This window comes from Sardina pilchardus, chromosome 13 (assembly GCF_963854185.1).
Source record: "Sardina pilchardus chromosome 13, fSarPil1.1, whole genome shotgun sequence".
NCBI lineage: Eukaryota > Metazoa > Chordata > Actinopteri > Clupeiformes > Clupeidae > Sardina > Sardina pilchardus.
In genome coordinates, this window is record NC_085006.1 from 1,616,220 (window position 1) to 1,641,988 (window position 25,769).

Sequence of the window (25,769 nt, forward strand, 5' to 3'; positions counted from 1 at the left end):
AGCAGCCCAACCAGAACAGGTCTTTAAAAGCATTCTTAAAGAGGACATAGAATGTATGAATCTAGTATTGTATCGTCTTCTCTGATGTTAAAATAGTATATATTCAACTTTCATAAATAATAAATTCAATTGCAATTTTACAAGCCCAATTAAAACCTTTTTTTAAAACCCTATTTAGGCTTTTTCTTTTTCTTTTTTTCTTCTATTTTCTTGAATTTCCCCTTTGGGATCAATAAAGTATCTATCTATCTATCTATCTATCTAGGCTGGGTATTGAAATGGTCCTTTTGACTAAATGGCGCCCTCTTTGGCAACCCCAATTGAACTTCAATGGCTTTGCGATATTTGACATCACAAGTAGGCTTTGTTCTAATTCGCCCATTTTTTAGTGGCTATTTGTAAGATAAAGATCTTCATATAAAGGAGAGCACAACCATGCCCATCATGTTCATGATAGCTCTTTGGTTATGCACAACCTCATGCCCCACCGCGTCATCAAAACCAAGACAAAAATCCATTCTATGTCACCTTTAATACCAATACCCTGAATCTACATGCTTACCTTTGTTCATGCATGTGTACATTAATTCTTCCTCATTTGTTTATAAAAGCAGGAAGAAGAACAGCGACAATCAGAGTTGGCTCAACAGAAGAAGCAAGGCTTCTCTCTAGGCTCTATTGCTGGACGCTGGTTTAGATCAAAGCCGCAATGAAGCAGAAAATACAGAAAATACATAACCCACCAGTGGAAGAGGACCCCAAAGAAACAGTCTCTTAATGGGGTTGGAGATACAAGCGGACACAAGCAAACCCCATCTTGTCACCACCACTGAATTGTCACCTTTTTGGGGGCAGGATACCTCCTTCATTTAACATTAGTGAAGAGACTTGTTATGGATGTTGGTGACTGACAGCACTGGTCCTCCTGCCCTCACTGGCATTACGTGGGTGGGCTCTTTTCTCTGACGACTGTCGGCTCATATTTCCATAAAGGTTACACAACATGTCTGCAAAGACTGGCAATAAACGAGGGTACACACATTTTAAGGCAACACTCAACTCAGACTGTAATAAAAGGGTAGCTGACTTCTACTGGGATGTTTATGTTGAAGTTCAGAGCTTCTTCAGACCCAGTGTCAGTGTCCGTCTCTGTTGCCTGAAGTGCTTGTGGTGTATAGTGCCGTTTCTATTGCCTATCCAGTTATTCTCCAATAAATAAGCTCTGGCAACCATCATTTTGTCTTCTTTTCATTCATTTGAATCACCTGTATGTTTTGCTGATTGAGTTTGGCCTGTGGACTGATCATAAAGACATACATGAATGTTTATTAACTTTGACCTGTTCATCCATTTTTCACAAACAATGGATCACTGGAACCCTTGGGTCAAGCTGCTTAAAAACCTTTAAGGCGAGACACGGCAGGTGAAAATATTGTTTTTCCATGCATCGCCCAATTTTGAGATTTTGTGCTAGTTTGTTACCTTAGCACAGGAGTACTCAATAGGCGGACTCCGGTCCGGATCCGGACCCAAACGTAGTGACATCCGGACTGAGCCAAAAATCGAGATTTTATTCATTTATTTTTTTTTCATAGTGATCCAAGCGAGATTTCATTGGGTTGAGATTTCTACCTGTGTTTCCGATCACTCATCTACTAGCTCGTGCCCAATCCTAATGTCCTATCAGTGGTTGAACAGCCTACACCATAGATATATATGTATATATGTCTATGGCCTACATCACTATGACAACTCATTGTGTAGCCGCTAGCGCCTGGTCTGCGAGTCTGTTCCATTGGGCTCACCCACGGGACATCAGAAAGCTAGCCTAAGCCTACAACAACGATTTACAAGCGGTATTTGTTTCTTTAGCAAGCCAAGCAAATATCATGGTATGCTCCAAAATTGACAAAAAGCTGAAGTTGGATTTCGAAAATCGTGAGTTCAGACAGAGTGCGTCAGGACGGGCAAATACGCATTGATGCCTGCGGGGAGCACGAACGAAATCAATGTGTTTAATCTCTAACTAGCACTCCGAGAGCGCAGACCTTCGCCAAGCGCCTCCTGGATTCCAAATGGTGATCCTGATCACTCTCAAAATGTAATTGTTTCTTCCTTAAGAAACAAGTTATCTTGTTAACAAACAAACAGACAAACAGTCAAACCCCGATGAAAACATAACCTCCTTAATTGACGGTGGTAACAAACCCTGATGAAAATATAACCCCCTTGGCGGAGGTAATGAAACAGTTGCACTTATCAAAAGTGGAAACTTGAAACGTCATTATGAAACAAAGCATGTTCACTTCGAGCAGAATTATCCACAAACCCTTTGTTTACTGCCTTTTTATTTAGCCTACTTTTTTTTTCTAAGTTTGGAAATGCACTGTCCCGGACCCTGGAAAGATTACAAATTTGGTGAGTGGACCTTTTGAGTTTCTAATTGAGTACCCCTGCCTTAGCATGTATTCTTTCACCCTACTACAACAACAAAGTCCGATTGGCACATTTAGGTGTTTATTTTCTGACATTTTGTCTACTCGCGCCTATATATTTTTCCTAATTTCACCAAAAGTTCCCATTCTTAAGTGTCATGTCCTACCGCGACCGTGATCCGAAGCATATCGTGTGTGGCACCGTTGGAAAGCCCTGTTCCTCGTGCGCGACGCTATGCATCCAAATATACAGTGCCCTCCATAATTATTGGCACCCCTGGTTAAGATGTGTTCTTTAGCTTCTAATAAATTCATTTTTTTTCCAAATAATATAGGACCACAATGAAAAAAAGCGTAAAATCCAACCTTTAATACAAGTGCATTTATTTAGAAGGAAAAAAATCCCACATTAAGAAATAATTATTTTACATCAAATCATGTGTGCCACAATTATTGGCACCCCTGATGTTAATGCTTTGTACAACCCCCTTTTGCTAATAAAACAGCACCTAATCTTGTCGTATAATGTTTCACAAGATTAGAGAAAACAGAAAGAGGGATCTTCGACCATTCCTCTTTGCACAAAATCTCATCCAACGACCTGGGTTCTCTCCTCTGCACTCTCCTCTTCAACTCACCCCACAGGTTTTCAATGGGGTTGAGGTCTGGGAACTGAGATGGCCATGGTAGGAGCTTGATACGGTGTCTGGTGAACCATTTCTGTGTAGACTTGGCCATATGTTTAGGGTCATTATCTTGCTGAAAGACCCAGTGACGACCCATCTTCAGCTTTCGGGCAGAGGCCACCAGATTTTGATTTAAAATGTCCTGGTATTTCAAAGCATTCATGATGCCATGCACCCTAACAAGGTTCCCAGGCCCTTTGGAAGAGAAACAGGCCCACAGCATCACCGATCCTCCCCCATACTTCACAGTGGGCAAGAGGTGCTGTTCTGCATACTCATCTTTTTGTTACGCCAGACCCACTTAGAATGTTTGTTGCCAAAAAGCTCTAACTTTGTCTCATCTGACCAAAGCACACGGTCCCAGTTGAAGGCCCAGTATCGCTCCAGACATTTGTGCTGATGATTTTGAGTGAGAAAGGTTTTTTTCACTGCATGCCTCCCAAACAACTTGTTGGCATGTAGATAGCGCCTGATTGTTGTTTTGGAGACATTGTGACCCCAGGATGCAACCATTTGATGCAATTCTGTAATAGTGAGTTTTGGAGATTTTTTTATTTCTCTTACCATCCTCCTCACTGTGCGTGGTGGCAAAATAAACTTGCGTCCTCTTCCAGGCTTGTTTACCACTGTTCCAGTTGTTTTAAACTTCTTAACGATTCCTCTGACCATAGATATGGGCAGGTGTGCGAGTGGCTATTTTCTTATAGCCATTGCCTTACTTGTGAAGGTCGACACACATCTGCCTTACTTGAACAGTGTGTTCCTTTGTCTTTCCCATGTTGAAGAGAAATGGCCTCTGTCACGTCATATTGATAGCCCAGGGAAACAGGATGTTAAGAATTACTAATTAAATGTTCCTACATACTCTGATTGTTAGGGGTGCCAATAATTGTGGAACAGGTGATTTTATGAAGAATAATTATTTCTCAGTCAGGGATTTTTTTCCCACCTTAAAATTCTCTTGAGTTGAAGGTTACATTTTTCTACAATTTTCAGTGTGAGAGTATGCTTCTACAATAAAAAATGTATTTATGTTAAGGCTTTTAACGCATCTTAACCAGGGGTGCCAATAATTGTGGAGGGCGCTGTAGGCATTTCCTTTGTATTAGCAACCAATCGCGAACGTTCATAGGCGGGTCTAGGCTTTAGAACGGTATCTCAATGGCTGTGTTTCTATGGTTTCAAGGCTGTTATCTCGAAACGAGTTTCCTCCAGTTTCCTCTCCCACTCTAAGCTCAAAGACTCCACTTCTGTATCACCTACATACACCAAACTTTCCCATTTTATTCCTAAGTATATTGTGAAGACTTCTTCAAAGGGGTTTGTTGATTTATTATTATAATCCTGATTAATATGACATTTTATTCTTAAAAATGAGGCAAAAATCACATTTTTATGGGTATTGGCAGTATTTTCAGGTTTACTGGAAAACGAAATGAAATCCATAAACCCCTCTGAACATGTCTTTGGATTTACTATATATAGAACATTAAAACAGAATTTTGGACCTGGCTTTGTCTAATGAGTTTTTGAGGTTTTAACTATATGCAAATTAGCGCATAATTAATTAGAACGCCTAATTAGCGTTCGTGAGTAATCAGCTGGTGAAGTTTCATGATGATATCTGTAAGTTATTTTTTTTTTGTCCTATTCACCTGTAGTGTCTCCCTTAAATGGCTTCTCTGGTCCCATACTGTATTTTGTCTAACCTTTTCAAAACGTTGCCCAGATGATCTTCAGACCATGACACACCGGCATTCAACATCATCTTGAAAGGTGCTTAGCCGTGACGACCAATAAAACTAGGTGTTGAGGTCGCCAAACAAGAAGTAAGCTTATTTCTCAGCAAGCCTTTAAAGGGATAATCCGGAGTGAAATGCACTTTAGATCAATTTTTCGGACTATTGAGAGTCCAGAATGAATTTAATCGAGTCCGTACCTTTCCGGAAATGTTAATAAAGTGTTGTTAAAACGTTGCTAGCTGCAGCTGCGACATTTCCGGAAAGGTACTGACTCGATTAAATTTATTCTGGACTCTCTATCCGACCACATAAAGACGTGGGGATACTTCGGTTTGGCTTTAGGGACCCTCTACTCACTACCACGTAAGTGTAGTGTTGTTTGGAACAGTAGAAGAGGTATAAAAATAGCGTTTTGTAGTGGCGAAATGACATGCCCGCGTCACCTCCAGGCTAACGAGTTTTGGCTAAAAACGGTGAGCTCCAACTTTCTCAAAATACATCCGAATGACATGATTTTGGTGTCAACTCAACGTATTTACTCCCAATAGTCCGAAAAATTTATTTAAAGTGCATTTCACTCCGGATTATCCCTTTAACATCTCAACCTAATTTGATATAGATTCATGACATCATCCTGGGGACACCCTACATGCTCTGTCCAATCTTTATGCAACTTGGCGTATGATCTTCAGGCAAAGCTTAACAAATTTGTCAAACAGCTTTTTTTTTCAAATTTCAAGACAGCTTGGCTGTTCTACACCTATCCAAATACGACAGTATGGCTGCAAAACAGGAAGTAAGGCCATTTCTCAGATACCAACATATCATAATCAAACATGGTACATAGATTCATGACATCATCCTGGGGATACCCCAAAAATGGTGACCTTTGACCGCTGGGGGGCACTGTGTTTAAACTGTTTATTTAATTTCAACACACAACAAAGGTAATTTATATTCAGAAAAGCCAGTCAAATAAAGTGTTACCATCAGTGTTCTTACCTAGCAAATGGCAGTGGATTTCAAATGCAACGATTTTGTACAGTAGTTGTTTAGATCATTTCAACACACAACAAAAGTAACCTTATCCAGAAAATCCAGTAAAATAAAATGTCACCAACAGTGCTCTGAACTTATTAAACATCACTAGCAAATTGGCAGTGCAACAATTTTGTATTTGTTCATTCAATTTCAACACACAATAAAAGTAACCTATATGCAGAAAAGACTGTAAAATAAAGTGTTACCAACAGTTCTCTGGGGTCAGATGAAAATGGTATAGCTCAGGGGTGCGTTTCCCGATAACGATGGATAGCCACTCTTACGAGGGTTTTCTACGATTCATCTTAAGATCGATCATTTGGATTTGCCGACTGTTTCCCGAACATGCTCGAAGCGTGAACAGCTCTTAAGATGCTCTTAAGGGGAGCTGTCCACCGAAGCAGTGCTGAATATCTCACAACTCTGTTAGAAAGAAGACACGTAAGCACGAAGATGACAAGGGCGCGGGAAGTGGGTGCTGAGGGTACTGTATCCCATGCTATAGCAAAACATTCCTTTTTATCAATACAAAATTTGCCTTAAGCGAGCACGTTTTGTAGCCTATATGCACATAGTAAAAACAGTTATGAATAGCTTTGAGTAGCCTATCTATAGATATCCATACATTAAATGTTTTACAGCCTAAGTATAAAAGTAAGTGAAAGTGACGTGACTCGCTGAGGAGAGACGTCGCAAGCAGGCTAGTTGACTATTTCGAGTCGCAGAAAATATATTTGCCCACAGAAAAGAATAGGACTAGGCCTATAGGCGACGTTTTTCTCCCGGCAGTAAAACCTTTTGGCGCGATTCACTCCAGCCTACAAATTCAAGAAAGTATATCATGTATACTTGTAAAATAATTCTATTTGGTTTTGGCTATGCATAACGTTTCCATTCCATCAATGAATGAATGCGGCATTCCAAGAGTAAATATCCCGAACAAAACCGAAAATCTTGCTTTGCTTTTAACAGGTTGGCTAATATGCATGTCTTACAATCAAACGCACTTACAGAGCACTCAGAGAAAGCAAACCTCCGCTAAGTGAGCACATAACTGCCTCCTGTATCCAGACGGATCACTCAACGTCCCGAACATTTAATTGACAGACAAACCAACAAATCCTGATCAAAACATAACCTCTTTGGCGGAGGCATTAAGACCTGTCTAAATTCGAAACGTCATGTTGGGGGAGAAATAGTTGGACATCCATTAGGCCTAGGCTACTTTATTATTCAGCACCCTTTGTCAAAAATATGTTCCCGCGCGCCTGGAAGATGATGTTTATAGTAAAACAATAAATTGCTTCTGAAATGACTAACGCATCTCTCCGTTATCACATGTCGTTGCACAAAAACATGTTCAAGTAAAAAAAAAAACGTCTGTGAAATGTATTCAATCAACCTCCGTTGTAATTGGTCACGTGGAAAGACTTGTCTATTTAATGGCCACAATCAACACCGAGGGGTTTGGACAAAATGGAGAGAAAGCGCAAGCAGTCCTTCCGGCGAGACGAAGTGCGCCTCCTCATCGAGGAGATTGAGGCGCACAAACGGGTAATTTTTGACAGATTTAAAGGTGCCCACACCAATCAGCAAAAGCAGAAGGTGTGGGCACAAATAGCAGAGAACCTGGCAGCTGTTACGGGGGTTCTGCGGTCAGGGCCAGATTTGCGAAAAAAGTGGCAGGACTTCGCCAGCCTAGCGAAGAAAAAAGCTGCTGCTGTACGGCAGCAGATAGCTGCAACAGGTGGAGGCAGCAGCACAGCACCTCCCTTAACCCCTGAAGAGGAGATGGCCCTGGGTATCCTGGGGACCACTGCGTCGCTGGGGATCCCTGGGGGCATAGATGTCATGGGGGGCATCGACCATGAACAGCCAGGGACCTCAGCAGGACCACCACCCCCACCCCAGGAATCCAGGAGCCCCTTACACAACATCCCTCCTGCTGCTGCCTCTCCTGCTCCTGCTGCTGCTCCTGCTGCAGCTCCTTCTTCTGCTGCTCCTGCTGCTGCTCCTGCTGGACTTGCTCCTGCTGCTGCTCCTTCTGCTGCTCCTGCTGCTGCTCCTGCTGGTCCTGCTGCTGCTGCTGCTCCCGCTGCCACCTGCCAGTGTAGCCAGGACCTGTTACAGCTGGAGAAGGAGAAGCTGGAGCTGCTGAAGGAGCAGTGTGGCATCGCAAGGGAGGCCTCCAAACACGATGCCACTTATCAGGAGCAGGTCCTGGCTCTGAGGAGGGCCAAGTTGCACCTGTTGGCTCGACAGGTGGCCTTGGAGGAGAAGTTGGCTCGGCCAACTACAGTGCCCTCCAAAAGTATTAGAACACATGCTTAAAGTTAAATATAAAATCATCTTTTGGAAATGTATCTTAATGCCTTAAGTGAAACAATGAGTAACTATTCAACCTTTAAGGACATTAATTTTCTTTGTGAATGAATAATGTATTGTAAATAAATAAATGTTTGGAACGTCCATGTTAAATTCCCATAGGGGATTTTCATTTTTATTTTTAAAGGCCAGTTATTTCATGGATCCAGGACACTATGCATCCTGATAAAGTCCCCTTGGCCTTTGGAATTCAAACAACTCCATGTCAACACTATACCCTTAACATACTAAGAGTAAAGCATGCTTTAATGTCAGTTATTAGCTGTTGGCTAATTAGCTGGTTTCATTCTCATTGAGCTCAATGCAATTCAAACCAGCTAATTATGCATAAAGTATGATGAAGTTATTCCCATTGAAAAGTGGGGGGCTAAATGCTTACTTAATTTTAAAGGTTTTACATGTGAACCATCAGTTGTTAAAGCCAATACACATGACACAGTTTCACTCCTGCATATAATGATGCTGCCTTTGTTGCATGTGTCTGAGCCATAATATAAAGAACATGCAGAACACAACCTTGACTAATGACAACCGTTATTGCCTGCCTGCCATGAGGAATTACACAAATGAGTCGTTTGCATTTTCGACACACAAGTACCTTGATGTGAAACACACACTCCTAATGGCTCAAAGGATCAGAGTCACCTGTGCAGTGTTGTGTAACCTGTACACATGAACCCTCACATAAGCCAGTGTGTGTAATTACATTTTATTTGGCAGACGTACACATACAGTACGCATTGGCCACATACACACACTTAATTGTTGCGCATGTGATTACATCAAGATGATACCTCACAGCCTCCACATCAATTATCTTTAATCATCTGCATGTTTTTGTAGTTACTATACAAACCTACATATACTTAGCGAAAATGTAGGCCGGCAGAGCAAACCATGGCTGGAAGACAGCGAGTGCTCGCGCTCCGTGCGCAAGAGAGAGAGCGACAGAGAGAGAGAGGCAGAGGCGTCCCCGGAGTCACCTTGTGCGTCTGAACGCTACCCTTCGGGCGAATAACAACCCCATGGAGGTGTTTAATGATCGTGCGATCATTGAGAGGTACAGGCTGCCGAGGGAGGTTTGCGTGAGTTTTGTGCTCACCGCGGAAACGCAACTGCTGGCCGCCCTCAGATTCTACGCCACAGGGAGTTTCCTCCAGGTCGTGGGTGATGGCCATGGCCTATGCAAGGCTTCTGTGTCACGGTCCGTTCAGGCGGTGACCGACTGCCTGTTGCGCCTGGTACCTGAACACCTGGCCTTCCCCATGACGGGGATACAGGGGCATTTTTTCCGCACGCATCATATTCCGCAGGTGACCGGAGGGGTGGATGGCACGTTAGTTCCCATACTGACACCCCACGATGATGGTCACATCTACATCTGCAGGAAGGGCTACGCGGCCATCAATTGCCAGGTTGTGTGTGACCACCGAGGCATCATTCGCGACATCGTGGTGAACTGGCCCGGGAGCACCCACGACTCCTTCATCTTCAGGGAATCCACCATTGGCCGGGAGGCAACTGCATCCAGGGGTGAGTGGCGACTCCTCGGCGACAGTGGTTCCTCTTCACACCTGTGGCCAACCCTGAAGACGACCACCAGCGAGCCTACAACGAGGCTTACCGTCTGGCGAGGAGCGTGGTCGAGCGCACCATCGGGCGGTGGAAGATGCGCTTCAGGTGTCTTCACCGATCCAGCGGGGGACTCCTCTTCAGTCCAGCCAAGGCCTGCGCTGTAATTTGTGTAACAGCCATGGCTGACACTATCAGGCTGGTTTTGAGGCCCGCCGTGATGTCATCCAAACCTTTTTTTGATGTTTTGGGTTATTCCCTCCCACAGAACTGTCACCAATCACCACCAGCACACCTTGCATCCTCCCTGTGTTTTTGCCCCACTGCCCTTCCCAGTTCTCTCCTACACCGTCTGCACAACTGTCTCATATTTTGTTCTCCGCCCCATTGTCCTGTTGCCTGTTTTGCTTTTTTTGGCCACTTCATATATATATATATATATATATATATATGGCAGAGACTATTTGCACCCGGGTGGATATAATGAACATTACTATTTACACCCGGGTGTAAATAGTGTAATAATCAACAATACTATTCACACCCGGGTGTAAATAGTGTAATAATCAACAATACTATTTACACCTGGGCGTAAATAGTGTAATAATCAACAATACTATTTACACCCGATGTCTAACATCCATGTTCTCTGTCAATAGGCCTGTGTATTTACCAGCTCTACAGTAGGCTAGGCCTAATTTAGTTTTCAACAGTTTTTAGCTGTTTTGCCATTTCTGGGTTACTTGGAAGTGATTATACAAATATTAGGCTAATGAGTGGTCATGTGGTAGCTTCATCAAAGGCAAGCTACTTCAAAGAGTTGTTTTCTGAGTTGTCTTCCAGGCAGCGCTGCCACTGTTGACTTAAAAGCACTTAATCCTACTCCTAACCTTAACCCTAACCTTAAAGGGATAGTTCGGGTTTTAAGACACGAAGTTATATGGGTTCCCGGTCAGCAACGTTGTGCATCAGCACTGACTTACCCCCCGACAGCGTCCTGTGAGCCGAGATCCAGCCGGTTTTTGATCGTTTTTGATGCCGGACTATTTTCTTCAGCAAGTTTCTGGGGTCACGAAAGTAAAGTGTTTTTCTTCTCAAAACCATATGCGTTCAACAGAGTGATATATTTGCACCACAAAAACGTTGTCCAGCTGTCAGTAGCGCGCAGTGATAGGAATCGCGAAAAATAAGTAAGTGATAACGAGGTTTGAATTTTTCCTGGACAACGTTTTTGTGGTGCAAATATATCACTCTTTTGAACGCATATGGTTTTGAGAAGAAAAACACTTTACTTTCGTGACCCCAGAAACTTGCCGGACTACTTTCTTCAGCATCAAAAGCCGGCTGGATCTCGGCTCACAGGACGCTGTTGCGGGGTAAGTCAGTGCTGATGCACAACGTTGCTGACGGGGAACCCATATAACTTCGTGTCTTAAAACCCGAACTATCCCTTTAACCCATGCCTATACGCCTTCCAGGCAGCGTTGGGGGCTCAAAGTCAAAACCCCACCCCAGATAAAGTATTTGGTGCTAATGAACTGTGGTGAAACAAGAAAGGAGAACTAAACCAGCACAAACTTATGGAGTTTTGAGACTACACCCTTCTCTTTGTGTGAGTGGAAACGCTGCTGGCTAGACAATGGGTGATTCAAGGCGTATTCACACCTGCCTTGTTTAGTTCGATTACAACGAACTCAAGTTCGTTTCTTGCTTGGTTCGGACCTTTTTGACTGGTGTGAATACAATCACTCGAACTCTGGTGCGGACCAAACAAGCGGACCGAGACCCAGCTGAGGAGGTGGTCTCGGAGCGGTTCCTATCGAACCCTGGTGCGGTTCGTTTATGGTGTGAAAGCAGCCCGACCTCGATCCGACCCAGTTGCAGAAATCTACCTTTTTTGGATTTGACGAGCTCCCGTAGTTTTTGCGCATTATGGGAAATGTAGGATAGCTCCGTGACGCACAACAGCTGTAAGCAGCAGTGGGCTAACAATTTTTGGCAACAATAATTTGATTTTGCATCTCCTACCCGTTCCGTCTTCCATAGGCCTGCTGTTAGCATGTTGAACACACATAAGAGCTCTTCTCAGCTGTTTTGCTGCACGTCTTCGTCGTTGCAAAATTACGAGCATGATATTGTTAAACTCATGTTGCATCAAACGGTCTTGACGCTTTTCACTTCTGCAAAGCTGTAACTGTATAAACTATATTGCTAGGATAATAACGAGTACAGTACGCAAACATAGTATTTACGTGGGCCAACTTTGACTTTGGCTTCCTATTCTTCACCCCGCCTACACGTTTACCAGCCAATGGTTGAACGACCTTAGCACATGTGCTTTGTTTATAAATTCTGGTCCGGTTGCAATTAATCACAGTGTGAAAGCGAACCGCACCAGGACCAAAGCAAGTGAACTAACGGACCTTCCTGGTGTGAATACGCCCTAAATTACCCTTCAGAACATCTCTGATATGATGCAGCAATTGAAGCTCGACATGATTTCACACATTGACTCTAAAATTGATTCACTTGCACCGAGTCTGGCGAAAATAAATAACTCACTTATTATGCTCGGAGATCAAGTCAGTGAGATTCAGCAGAGAGTTAGTGCAAATGCAGATTACATAACAGAACTGGTCAACCGTGTAAAGATACTTGAAAAGGAAAACACCGACCTTAAATCATGGACTGAAGACGCCGAGAACCGAAGTCCACGCTCTAATCCAAAGCCATCGATATCTCAAAGTTTCGTCAGCCGTTGACTTCGCTGTTAGAGCCAGATTAGAGCGGTCACGTGGTTAGTGGTAGTCTCAGTAGTTCCTTTGGTCCCTGGTTTACTACGGGACTGACAGCAGCGATCGCTTAATATTTACGGTTAATACTCAATGAAAATTACTATAAACTGCATTGCCACATACATATATTACTCACTGAAAATGCATTATGCACACGACCATAAGTCGTGTAGAAAAGTCTTATGATAACACCTGAGATATTCATTCATTTCCCCATTGAGAGGAACTATTGAACGACCATGACATACCGGATGTGCCGCCATTTTTTGGACACGGGAGTGAATGGTTGTGTCGCAACTTTGAGATATTGATGGCTTTGCTCTAATCTACGATTTGTTGGCATACCTGAGAAAGCAGAGGCCAAGGATATCCTCGGCTTCATGAGTCGTCTGATCCCACAGCTCCTAGGTGAAGTACATTTTTCCGTTCCTCCTATGATTGAACGCTGTCATCGCATCGGCATAGTGGATAACACCAAAGCTAAGGGTCCCAGGCCGATCTTAGTACAGTTTCAGTACTTTCAAGACAAGCTGAAGATAATGCAACTAGCCAGGAACAAAAAGGATCCCCTTCAGTATAATGCAAGGGCTGACAACCAGGAAGGCTCTCTGAAAGACGCTCGAGTGTACATCTACCCGGATTTCTCCGCAGGTGTAGTCCAGAGACGCCGAGAGCTTGATGCAGTGAAGAAAAAGCTCTGTGATCGGGACATCGAATATGGCCTGATCTATCCCTGCAAGCTCAGAGTTACCCACGCTGGTAAGAAACACCTTTTTCATACACCTGGTGAAGCTGAAAAATTCCTCGGGTCAATCACCTCCCTTAATTCCACCATGGACTCTGATATGGCAGCAGACTGATGGCTGGTGATCAGAGGAGTAGGTTATTTACCAGCGAAAGCATTTTTACTCTGCCTACTGATGAACTCTTTTCTTTCACAAACTCTTCTGTTTTTATAGCCTTCCAGTGAACTTCTTGGCCGCGGTTCCCAAATGCGATCTTTCTTAAAGCAATAGTTCGGAATTTTGGACATAGGACCTCATTTCCAACTCAGTCTGGGTGATATAGGTCGGTGAAGACCATTTTCAGTGAATTTCTGCCCTTCCTATGAGTTGCAGCGTTCATCTCGTGCTAATCTGGTGCCAAGATAACGCAAGTCAACGGTAACATCCAGCCTGCCACTGAAAACACTCCACAGAACACCCGAAACAAATACATTTTAACGTCAGACTATCGATGCACATGCCTAGTGTTGATAGAACCATGTTAGAAATAAAACGAACCTTGCATCGCATTGCAATAGCACTTTGTTAGTTTAGTTTAGTTTAGGTTAGTTTTATTTCTAAAATTATTCTATCAACACGGACATGTATATCGATAGTCCGACGATTTAATTGACTTGTCTCGGGTGTGCGGTGGAGTGAGTAAGACTGTTGTTGATGTCAGACTGATGTTACCGTAGAAATGTGTTAGCTCAAAACCAGCGTTAGCAAAGGGGGACGCTGCAACTGAAGGAAGGGGCTAAACGCGATAAAAACGGTCTCCACCGACCTATATCACCTCGGTAAAGTTGGAAATGAGGTCCTATGTCCAAAATTCCGAACTATTCCTTTAAGGACATAAGAAGGCTCCAAAGAAGGAATCGCTAAGAAGGAGCGCTAAGATACGGGTGTTTCCCAAACGCGTTCTTAACTGCCTTCTTAGGAGAACCTTAAGATCAAGCCAAAGAAGCTCCTAAAGAAGCTCTTAACGAGAGCTGTTCACCTCTGTGGTGCTGAAACTGAATCAATCGATGCCAGGCAAATCGATCACCCACCTCTTTATAAGCCACACACAGCGCCCCGTGTTCCCCCTACAGGTGCAATTAGGCTACGCATGTATCGTGTGTGCGTGCGTGTGTGTGTGTGTGTGTGTGTGTGCAGGCCCGGGTGGCTAATCGGGAGATTCGGGAGGATTCCTGGTGGTTATTAGCTATTGGCTAATTAGCTGGTTTGAATTGCATTGAGCTCAATGAGAATGAAACCAGCTAATTAGCTAACAGCTAATATCTGACATAAAGCATGCTTTACTCTTTGTATGTTAAGGGTATAGTGTTGACATGGGGTTATTTGAATTCCAAAGACCAAGGGGACTTCATCAGGGTGCATAGTGTCCTGGATCCATGAAATAACTGGCCTTTAAAAAGAAAAAAGAAAAATCCCCTATGGGAATTTAACATGGGCGTTCCTGAGACGTGTTAAAATCCCCTATGGGAATTTAACTTGGGACATCCTAGAACCCATGGCTACACCGGAGATCTGAAGGAAATAGTCATCATCAAACAAAAATGTATTAGAAGTCAGAACTTCCTTAATTAAACTTAATATAGTTTCAGTACTGGGGTTGCATTCAATTCTTTTGTCCAAAAAAGTTTTGGTTGCGTGCATACCACCCTCAAATGGAACGTTGGTGTATAGGGATTCAATATCCATGGTCACAAGGATATAGGAGTCTTCAATTTGTCCAATTGACCTAATTACTTCTATGAAATCCATAGAGTCTCTAGTGTAGGAAGGGAGACCTGTGACCAGTGGTTGTAAAAAATGGTCTACAAAGGCTGAGATTTTTTCCATTAAAGAGCCAATCGCTGCGATAATAGGTCTCCCTGGTGGGATGTCTACAAAGGTCTTCTGGATCTTAGGTAGAATGTAAAAGACTGGGGTGATGGGAAACTCCACAGTCATAAATGACTTTTCTTGTTTAGTGATCATACCCTGTTGCAGCAAAGACTTGAGTATGCCATGAATGCGTTTCTGAAAGGTCTTAGTAGGGTTACATTCAAGTTTTTTATAAAACACAGTGTTGGCGAGTTGTCTCTTGATCTCTTGATCATATTGTGTTCTGTCCAAAATCACTATGGCGCCGCCCTTATCCGCATTCTGGATCACTAATGACTTGTCCTCTTTTAAGTTCCTTAATTCATCTCTTTGTTCTTTATCCAGGTTATCAGCCATCCTGTATTCCGTTTTTTTCTTAAACACAGACCGAACTGGTGTGCAGATACTTTTTATCTTTTTGTATTATCACTCTTGAAGATCTTGCACCCGGGCCAAATTGACGTAGGATGTGCGTGGACACTCTACTTTTATTAAGTGCTATATGTGCCTTCTCCAAAATGATCTGTGTGAATGTGTGTGTGCTTGTGTTTGTGTCCACTGCTCTCCATCTGCCCCTCTCTCCACCTGTTCCTGCCTGCTGTTCACCACAACATGTGATGATGCTCTGTGTGCACTTCCACTGCCAGATTATATGCATACTTATTTATTTATTTTGGAACAATGAATTGCACTAAAGGTCTGCATGTCATCCACTTGAATATTAGGAGCTTGCTATCTAAAATTGATTTATTGAGAGCCTGGCTTACCTATAACAAAACCTCATATAATCACTCTGCCTGAAACCTGGCTAAATAGCAATATTACTGATGATGAAGTCAAACTTGACAATTATGTTTTATTTAGGAACGACAGAGGTTCAAGAGGTGGGGGCCTCTCAATTTATGTATCCTGTAATCTGACTGCAGAATTTATTCTTCCAAATGAGAATCCCCGGCATTTTGAAGGCCTTTTCGTGCATTCTTCATGAAAATAAACGACTTATCATTGGAAATATTTATAAACCTCCATCTGCTCCAGCAGAAACGACTGACTGTATTCTGGAATTCCATTAATTCCTTAGATTGCAACAGTGAAAAGATTATATTAGGTGACTTTAATTCCAATTGGCTTGATCGCTCCTCTCAAAAAGATCGCAATCTCTTTAACAGTACAAATCTAACACAACTCATAACTGAACCCACTAGAGTCAGTCCTACTTCTTCTTCCTTGCTTGATTAGTCTCCCACCCAGGCAGAATTCTAGAATCTGGGGTTTACCTGATTCATTCCACTCTATGTTTTTTTTGTATTTGGAAAATTAAAGTGCCTCATCTTCCTGCTAAATTGATTAAAGTAAGACAGTTCAATAAAAATTAACCCTGAACTCTTCATACAGGACATATTAAATATAAACTGGGAGAGATTCCAATTAATTCCATCTGTTGAAGATGCTTGGAACTATTTTTATACTGAGTTTGTCGAGATTATTTACAAGCTTGCTCCTCTGATATCAATTGAGGTCAAGGGCAGAAATGGATCAAGGTATATACATACATTCATTTAAACAAAGAGACAAGGCCTGGAAAGAACATCGTAAAACAAAGGATTCTGCTGACTGGAATGCTTATAAAGAGTTAAGGAATAAATGTACAACCAATACAAGAAACGCTAAAGCAAATTACTATAAGGATTGCCTATCAACTGATTTTAAGAACCCAAAGAAATTCTGGAAAAATATTAATGGTATAACCAATAAATCCACAAAAAGCCCTACATCACATATTACACTCAACAATCAAATTGTGAGTGAACCTTTATTAATTGCTGAGGCTTTCAGCCAGCATTTCTCTACAATTGGCAGCTCTCTGTCTGGTAACACTAACTCTGGATTTACATCGTCTCAGCATAGGTGTGGTAGTTCCTTTAGCTTTAAAAGGATAATCCGGAGTGAAATGCCCTTTAGATAAATTTTTCGGACTATTGGGAGTACATACGTTGAGTTGACAAACTCGTTAGCCTGGAAGTGACCGGGGCAAATGCTTTCGCTGCTACAAAACGCTATTTTTATACCTCTTCTACTGTTGCAAACAACACTACACTTACGTGGTAGTGAGTAGAGGGTCCCTAAAGCCAAACCGAAGTATCCCCACGTCTTTATGTGGTCGGATAGAGAGTCCAGAATGAATTTAATCCAGTCAGTACCTTTCCGGAAATGTTAGTAAAGTGTTGTTAAAACGTTGCTAGCTGCAGCAGCGACATTTCCGGACTCTCAAAAGACTCTCAAAAGACTCTTTCTTGACTCTCAAAAGGGCCCTCAATTTTGGAAAAACATGCATTAAGTGTGATATTTAGGGTATTAAAAAAACTGTTTATCTTTTTCACTTGGTATCAGTCACTATTTCCTCTTCAAATACGGCAGTTAATTAATGTTTTCCCACAATTTGAAGTCTCCACAACAAATAACCATGACAATAATAACAATAAAACAAGGCATGTTTATATTTTGTGTCATTTTCATGTAACTGAAATGCTATGTGGGGTAGGTAGTAGGGTCATGAAAATCTATGTGGAAATAGAAAAGTATATGGACATGTAGTGTGTAAAGTTCTAATATTGCATCTAAGCCCCGTTCACAGAATAAATGCATGTAGTTACAGGTGTTTTGGTAACACCAGAATAAACATTTACAATAAAAAAAAAAGTGAAGTTTGGCACCCCCCTCTGGCGAAACAGTAGCATTTTGCTACTTTTACAAGGCATTAGGTGCGTTTGACTTGACGAAAATCTGCGCAGATCTGACTTGATGTGATGCATGCTGGGTTAAACAGAGTGCATACTGGGACAGACGAAATGCAAACTGGTTAGAAATCATGTCCGACTTCTTGCAGTCGCGGTGGGAGTTACCCCCGTGACATCATGTCACATGTCCTTACAAGATCTCGGGAGACTGCGTCTTAGCTCAGCCAGCGCAGTTGGTTTTTAAGCAACTGCGCTGGCCAAAACCCACCCCAATGACGTCAGTTCAAAGTTGTGATAGGGCCGTTTGGAAGAATCTCCCCATGACGAGTATGACAGGTGTCTCGTTCTGCCTCCTTACCCAAGACACTAGAGCGGACCAAGACGGATCAGTTCAACTGCACTAAAACCAACGTCTGGGATGACGCTGGAGCTTATCCCTGTGATCCATCTTGCTCTGTTCTAGAATCTTTGCTCCTTACGTTAGAATCTGCTAAAATGAACAGAAATCGAACGGATACCTTCTTATTTGTGATTTCTGGAACAGCGGTAGGCTAGCCTACTGAAAACGTGAGGATACTCTGCTATTTTATGCTGTTGGTTAAATATATACACACGGAAAACACTTGATATTTAATTAATGTGCTGCAATGCAGGCCTGTTAACTGTATGACAACAGTGGTTTATTTAAACACATCATATCAATTTATTTCGTCAGTCACCATGCTCATTTTAATGAGCAAGAATAAAAGTTTTACTGTATTTAATACAAAATCCCGCGATATCTACCGCGAGGTCTCCAGCCAGGTCTCTTGCGAGTAACTTCAGGTACGTAAGCTCAGTCGGACCAGAGAATGTCTAATAAGGGGAGAAGGACCACTAGCGAAATACTTCCGCATGGTACTGCAACTAGAGGGCGATCGCGAGCAAGTGATGAATGAATGGGTGGCAATGGAGCTGAACCCCCCAGTACCACATTTGTCTTTATATAATTTTTTCTCCTGAAATTGCATTAATGCATGCGATGCAGGATAACTTGACTTGACAATTAACTGACCAATGCAATTTTCTATATGTGTTGTTATTCCTAAAAACCCTTTCAAAGTTTTCATGTCACGTGACACAAGCGAACCACTTTACGGCCATAGACCTAAAAGAAGGTTCAGCTTCACGACGGTCGTAATCGGTCGCGATTGTCGCGAGCATCGATGAGCTAAATGCTAGCATGTCACAGGGAAAACGGCCCATCCTATGAAAAGCAGAAAGGACATGAGTGACTTTTTATTTCATTTCCAGTGGAAAACCCATACTCAGGTAGCTACTACGACAATGTACATTAAGAAATGAAGTTGTCAACTGTGAAAAAAACGAGTTCTAGCCGCTTAGCCCCATAGACCACAATTCATTTATCACTTGCTCGGCAACGCCCCTAGCGGAATTTCAACAGATTGCAGGAACAATCTGGTACAATGGAGTTAATAGGAAGTGGACCGGCTCTCCCTAAAGGGGCTCTGGTCAGACTGTCCGGGATGAGCTGCGTGTGCTAGTTGCCCCTCCTGCTAAGACTCTGCAGCTCTCGTTGACGTATGAAGCCAGCCTTTACCGTAGTCAACCAAAATCGCTGAGCCAAAAACAAAACAAAAACCGGACATATTTATGTTGTTTATTTCATTTCACCTCTCCGTTTTGAAATAGGCTAGTCCGGCCTGTATGCACCACCTGGGATTCCTCGATTAAACATTGGATAGTGGGTGGCTGCAGCAGCATTTTAGCTTGCAGAAACAGCACAAACGTGTCATTCAGAAATGCTAAACACAACGGTAGCACATCCTACAAGCAGCATACACTGAGGTGCGTCCCTGGACACCGAGCGCCTGTCGGAGTTGGGAGTTGTCATAAATGCACACAAAGCGTAGTGGAAAGAGTTACGTTGAACACTAGAGGTCATATGATGTATTTCAGACAGATTTAAATGAAGCATAAGGAAGGTCAGGTGAATGTTAAGAGGGAGGACGATTAGCTAAATTAGCTGTAGGCTACTTTCAAGGTGTTTTAGTGAAGGCGCATTTTTCTACATTGGATAGGCCTAGGCCTATTTTGCAAGTTATGCCTCCAAATTAATCTTCATGTTTGCTATTTAAAGTGTCTGAACTTTTGAGTTGGCTTTATTAAAAATTGATGAGAGTGAGAATTTGAAAAAAGTAGCTGCTATCGTTCTTTGGCCAAGTTATAGGCTACTTTACCAAGACAACTGACTTCTTCACACCAGATATTTATATTCCTTAATGGGAATTATTTAATATTTGTGTTTAGTCCCTCATCCCTCTCATGTCTGGGATGCTCAAAATTGTATGGCTGGGTGCCATTATAGAGGTTTGAGAGAGATTTTGGATCTCCTCAGACTCAAAACTCTCCATATTGCATAATACTTAAATAGAACTTTCGTGGCAGGACTCACCATAGACATATATACATGGGACTTACTCTTCTGACGTCATAACTCAGCTGTGATTTTAAAATGTGATTTTGACAGAAATGGCTATAAATGTTACTGTATTGCAATTATAGTAATACTTTTAATGGTAATTATATCTTCACTGAGCTATCTAACCATTATCCAATAAATAATAATAAAAGTTTTAAGTTAACGCACGCACTTTAAGTCAGCCGCAGCTCATCGCAAACGAGCCTAGTGTCGAGTGCCAGCGTGAAGACAGTAGCCTATTAGGAATGAGCGAGCACGTGACAATTTGGGAGGGGGTTGAGCCTATCCTCCATCTTGGAAGGGTGTATCATTGGTTGCCAGGGGCAACGCCTTCCGAAGAGTCGCGTTTAGAGACTCATCAAAACTGTAGTCTAGATTCTTGTCTACAAGGACCGTACAAGGACAAGCTTATACCAAGCGCAAAGCAGCGATATTTGGAGAAGCTCTCCAGCATCCAAAGTTACTACACTATGCAAGAGTTCAAAAGCCACAAGTCGTTAGAAAGTTATGAGACTTTCTGCTGTGGTTGGGTGCAGGATCTACAAGCCTCGAGGGGCCGGATTCACGAAGCCTTTTTAAGACAAAAATACTTCAAGTGGTGCTTTCTTCTTATCTTTTGTCTTAAGAGCAAATTTAAGAAGATTTGATATTCATGAATAAAGACTTAAGAACAAATGGTATTCTTGAAAACAAAGATCTTAAATGTAGGCTTAATTTTCCTCGCAACTTTAAGACAACCCCGCACCTGTCTTAAAAAACGTTACAGTGTAAAGTCGGGCCTCTTATAGTCATAAATATAAACACATTTACCAGTTTTAGACAGCTCGTTTGAAATATCAGCCTTTATTATGTGTACTCACGATATATGAGCCAAACATTTATTGCTAATTTTAGCTTGCTGCTATTGTTTTCGGTAGCTCAGTCCTCTGAAAACTCGCATAGCTGCTAGACCGAAGGGTTCCTGCCAGCATTGAGAGGGCTCTGCCAGCATTCGGCGCACGTCGACGTCAGAGTAGAACACGTTTCATTTCTTAAATATCTAAAGTCCATGGAAATGGCAGCATTATCTAGTAAAAACGGCAAATTCCAAGAAAGAAAAGCGTTTCAAAGTTAAGATAACCGGGAGTGCCTGAAGGCATGACTTTTCCTCTTAGCAACGGTTGCCACTTGTAAACAAAACTCTACCGCATGATCGCGTTTAGTGTACGAATGGTGCAAGGCATTCTTATCTAGCTAAGTTCTTAAGTGGGAAAACAAAGAAGAGGTACGGGGGCAGTTCTTCACACAGCAGTGATTTCCAATCATTGTCAAGTTGTGCGGAATTAGAACCTACCGGGTTAACAACACACGACCTTGAACAATTCTTTGCCGCCCGGTATCAGGACCACCCTTCCAACCAGGGGAGGAGCTCCGTTTGGAGGAGCTCAGCTCACGGCTGTGACGACACATTCTCATTCCTAATAGCGCGCGGGTGGGCTTTAAAAAAAAAAAACGCACGAAACCGATTCTTCACATCTTCAGGAGATCCCAGCCCAATCCGCAAAAATTTGTTCGAATCGTGACCCAAATTCGACCCGACCCGAGGAAAGAAAAAAAACTCACGCATTCAATGCCTGAACCTAACTCATTCAGACCAATACAGCAGGCAATTGTGACCGGATATATCAATTAACAGTGGTAGCCTAATCACGAGTATGATTTTCTTTTGTTTAATAATCCAGCGGATGAAGACATAGCCTATAGCCTACCAGTTGTATAAGGATTATCACGTGAAGCGCACGCGATTTGTGTGCTTTGGAGTTATGACAGACTGACCATATAGCCTCGCACAGAGGCGATGTTTCCTCATATGAACTCTGGTGGATCAGGCAGTCTTTTCAAAGTTATGAAATACAAGGACAATATTAAACGTATCAAAGGTAGCCTACACTGTGGATTCCTATATCGTATCATGAGTATAGGCAAAGCAACTTGGCAGATGTGGCGAAAGAACAAACTCGACCTAGGCTAACATCTGTGACAAACTAGGGTGCGCAATCAAAAATGTATAAAATCTTCAGACCCATCTAAATGTCAACCTACAGTGCAGGACTTAGGCTACCCAAACGTTGTCTTTGAAATGAAGTTCTCTCATTCTCCCACGTGAGGACAGCAGTGGTTAAAATGCTCATTTTTACAATCTGCGCTCTTCCACACCATTCATAATTGGAATCTGCCTAGACATAGCCAGCGTTAAATCTCACCTTCATGGACAAACGATATGTGCATGAGCACTAGCCTGATAAACCAGCCTAAATGGATTGGATGTCTAATTTAGTCTGGCTCCGATGAATGGATACAACGGAACATTGTTGATGAGCACAACCCGTTGTCTTTCAAACCGTGTGCCTATAGGCCAACGCTCCCTCAAAACCCCGCCCCAGAGCCCTCTGCCCCGCCCGCGTTGATTCAAAACACATCTCTGCGTTGTGATTGGTTTAGTTGCCATCTGCCAGATTCAGGGCAGAGTTTTCAAAATGTACAGTGGTCCGAGGCCAGACCCAAATGCAGGCAAAACATTTTGCCGTCCAGCAGTTGGCGCTGGTTTTCCAGGCTACATGAGCACAGCTGTTTATTCGCCTAGGCCTAGGACAGAAGCAAAGGTGTTCTCGCATTGTGCACAATTGGCTAATTGCCTTTATAAGGTCGTATCGCATGTCGCATGCGATTAAGATGCAAAATGTTAGCCTAATTCGTTGCACAATATGTCATTAGGCTAGTTCCCAAGTGAGAAATTTGCATTTTTATTTTTTTTAACCCGACCCACCCACAATATTTAGAAAAAAACTACCCAAATCTGCCCGACCGCGGGTAATGGGCCGAACCGCGCATCAGAAGGCCGCTTTACGAATGTGAACGAAAGGCCGCCCTTCTTCATGGCAGCACCTGTTAAAATGCACCAGAATTAAGAAAATTAGATCTAATAATTGTTCTACTTCAGCCCCCCAACTCGAAATATCCTCCCTGTTAAAAAAAAAATGCTGCAGACCAAACGCAGAACGAGCACCTCAGCTTTTGAGCACAAAACAAAAGCCACTTTGCGAAAGGAAATGTAAGCAAATCCCGTTACAGTAGGCTAAAGGACAAAGATGCAAACGGCAACCGTATGAAAGAGGCTTTGGGAAATTTCAACTTCACACCTGAGTGTGGAAAGCACGTTCACAGTTGTAGCCAGCACGTTCACAGTTGTAGCCTTCTGCCAGTAACACCTGTGTGCGTGTGCCTTTCCGCTCCTTTTCTTCTCATAGAGGACGTTTAGCACTCAAGACTAGACACACGCCACCACTCATCAAAGGCGACAGTTACCTCACCATTTGTGGGACCATGACACGCGCAGTAATTTAGAGCCAAGGTGTTAAGGTGTAAATGTTTCTCATGGTAGACCAGGCTAGTCGTCAGCCTCCCCTCTCCTTGTCGTAGGCTATAGGCCTAAAGAACATGAATTTAACAAAAAAATGTAGGCCAAACCTAGAACAGGTTAAACTAAGCATAGGCCGAGCCGGATTAGTTTCTCCAGTGCTTAGCAGTGCAACTGATTTATCGATATGGCTATTCTATAATAGGGGAGCTGTAACCTACCAGCCAGTCATCGAGCTAGAAAAAGATCATTAGGCTACTCTTCCAACAGCAGAATGGTTGCAGTCGCTTATTAACCTATAATGCGGAGTTTGTCATAAGGAAAGATCAAAGTTGAAAGGGGGTGCTGAGAACTTTCCAGAATCAACTTGAAATCGATCTTCATGAGGCATATAGCCTATAGACCTATATGTAGTGTGTGAGCACTTGATGTTTTGACTAACAGCCATCATGTATTAGTCTAAATTTCATCAAGTCAGTCACTTTTATTTCTAGCGCATTTTGTATGCACAGTGCAGATGAAAACGTCCCACAGCCTACAAGACACACAAGGAGGACGGAGCGGCGTGTAGTGCAGTGTAGCCTGACACCAAGATAGAAAACAAAGAAATTAACAAATGCTCAAATGTAAGAAAGAAAATACATTTACAATATTTCATCTTACATTAGTTAATCATTCTAACATCTAACAGGCGAAAAATGTACAAGGCAATGATGACTTGCGTGACCGCGCACAGCTGTGACCAACGGATTTACTCGCAGTCATTTAAAGAGCACTGGAAGCACACAGCAGTCTTAAATCATGGGTGATCTCAGTAGCTCCGTGGATTTGACAGCGTTTTTCACAGCGACAGTTTGTTTCATAGTTTCATTGCCACATTATGCTAGTCTGTGACGTTATCAGAGCTCATCCAGACTCCGGACACGTTAGGCGCTTGCATGACAGCTCGCCGTCTCATGTGTCAAATTGAGCTGAAACAAAGGTCTGTCACATAGACCTAATAATAAAAAGGTAAAATATAGGCTAGCTTGGTTGTAGCCTAAAAGTGTAGGCCTGACCTGGCCTTTACAAACCCTTTCACGCATAGCCTACACTGTCTTTATGAGTTAATTTTCCCTGTGCATCCTTAAGTCATTCTGGCTCCCAAAACCACAAAGTGAAACTTACACCTTTGTCCAAATGTGAGAACTTTCACAGCTGTTGCCTTATGCCAGTAGCCGCCTACCCGTGTGCCTCGACTCGTGTGCCTTACCGTCCTCTTCATCCCTGCCACAAGCCGTTTTCTCACTTAAAACGAGACACACGCCACCACTCATCAAAGGCGACAGTTGCCTCACCATTTGTGGGACCGTGACACGTGCAATATGGAGGAGAGGTGTTGAGGTGTCAATGTTTCTCATGATGGACCAGACCTAGTCCTTACCAACGTTGATGTTAGTAACTTTACAAAAACATGAGCACATAAAGCATAGGCCTACTAGGCTATCCTAGATCTTCAAGACACTTGAAACGAATAGCAGGCCTAAGCTACAAAGCCTGTGTGTATGCCTGCGCGCGCGTATGTGTGTCCTAATAGCTCTAATTCTTTTGTCGATGCTTAGTGAGCTGCAGCGACGTGCTTTTGCTACAGTGAACAGACGTGCCGGGGTGACGGCAAAGCCAGGCTACCGGAGGCACGCGTTGACTTCATTACCATCATAATAGACACGCGCATAATATAGCATAAAGCGCAACAGTTCCAACCACCCGATTGTCCATATCTCCATGCACGCATTACGCGTAAACCACACGCGAACAAATACTGATGTAGGCCTATGAGCCCAGCCACAAACGGTCGAAATCAAACTGATGTCGGTCTTA

General features: G+C 42.8%; 1 protein-coding gene across 1 annotated transcript in view; it reads left to right on the top strand.

Moving 5' to 3' along the window:
* Nucleotides 1–1,235, top strand: part of timm50 (translocase of inner mitochondrial membrane 50 homolog (S. cerevisiae)) — a 73,649-nt gene extending 72,414 nt beyond the window's left edge. The window contains exon 11 of the mRNA XM_062552369.1: nucleotides 615–1,235. Coding sequence (XP_062408353.1) covers nucleotides 615–713 — 99 coding nt within the window. The 3' untranslated portion in view covers nucleotides 714–1,235. The remainder of the gene's footprint in view (nucleotides 1–614) is intronic.
* Nucleotides 1,236–25,769: the final 24,534 nt, after the last annotated feature.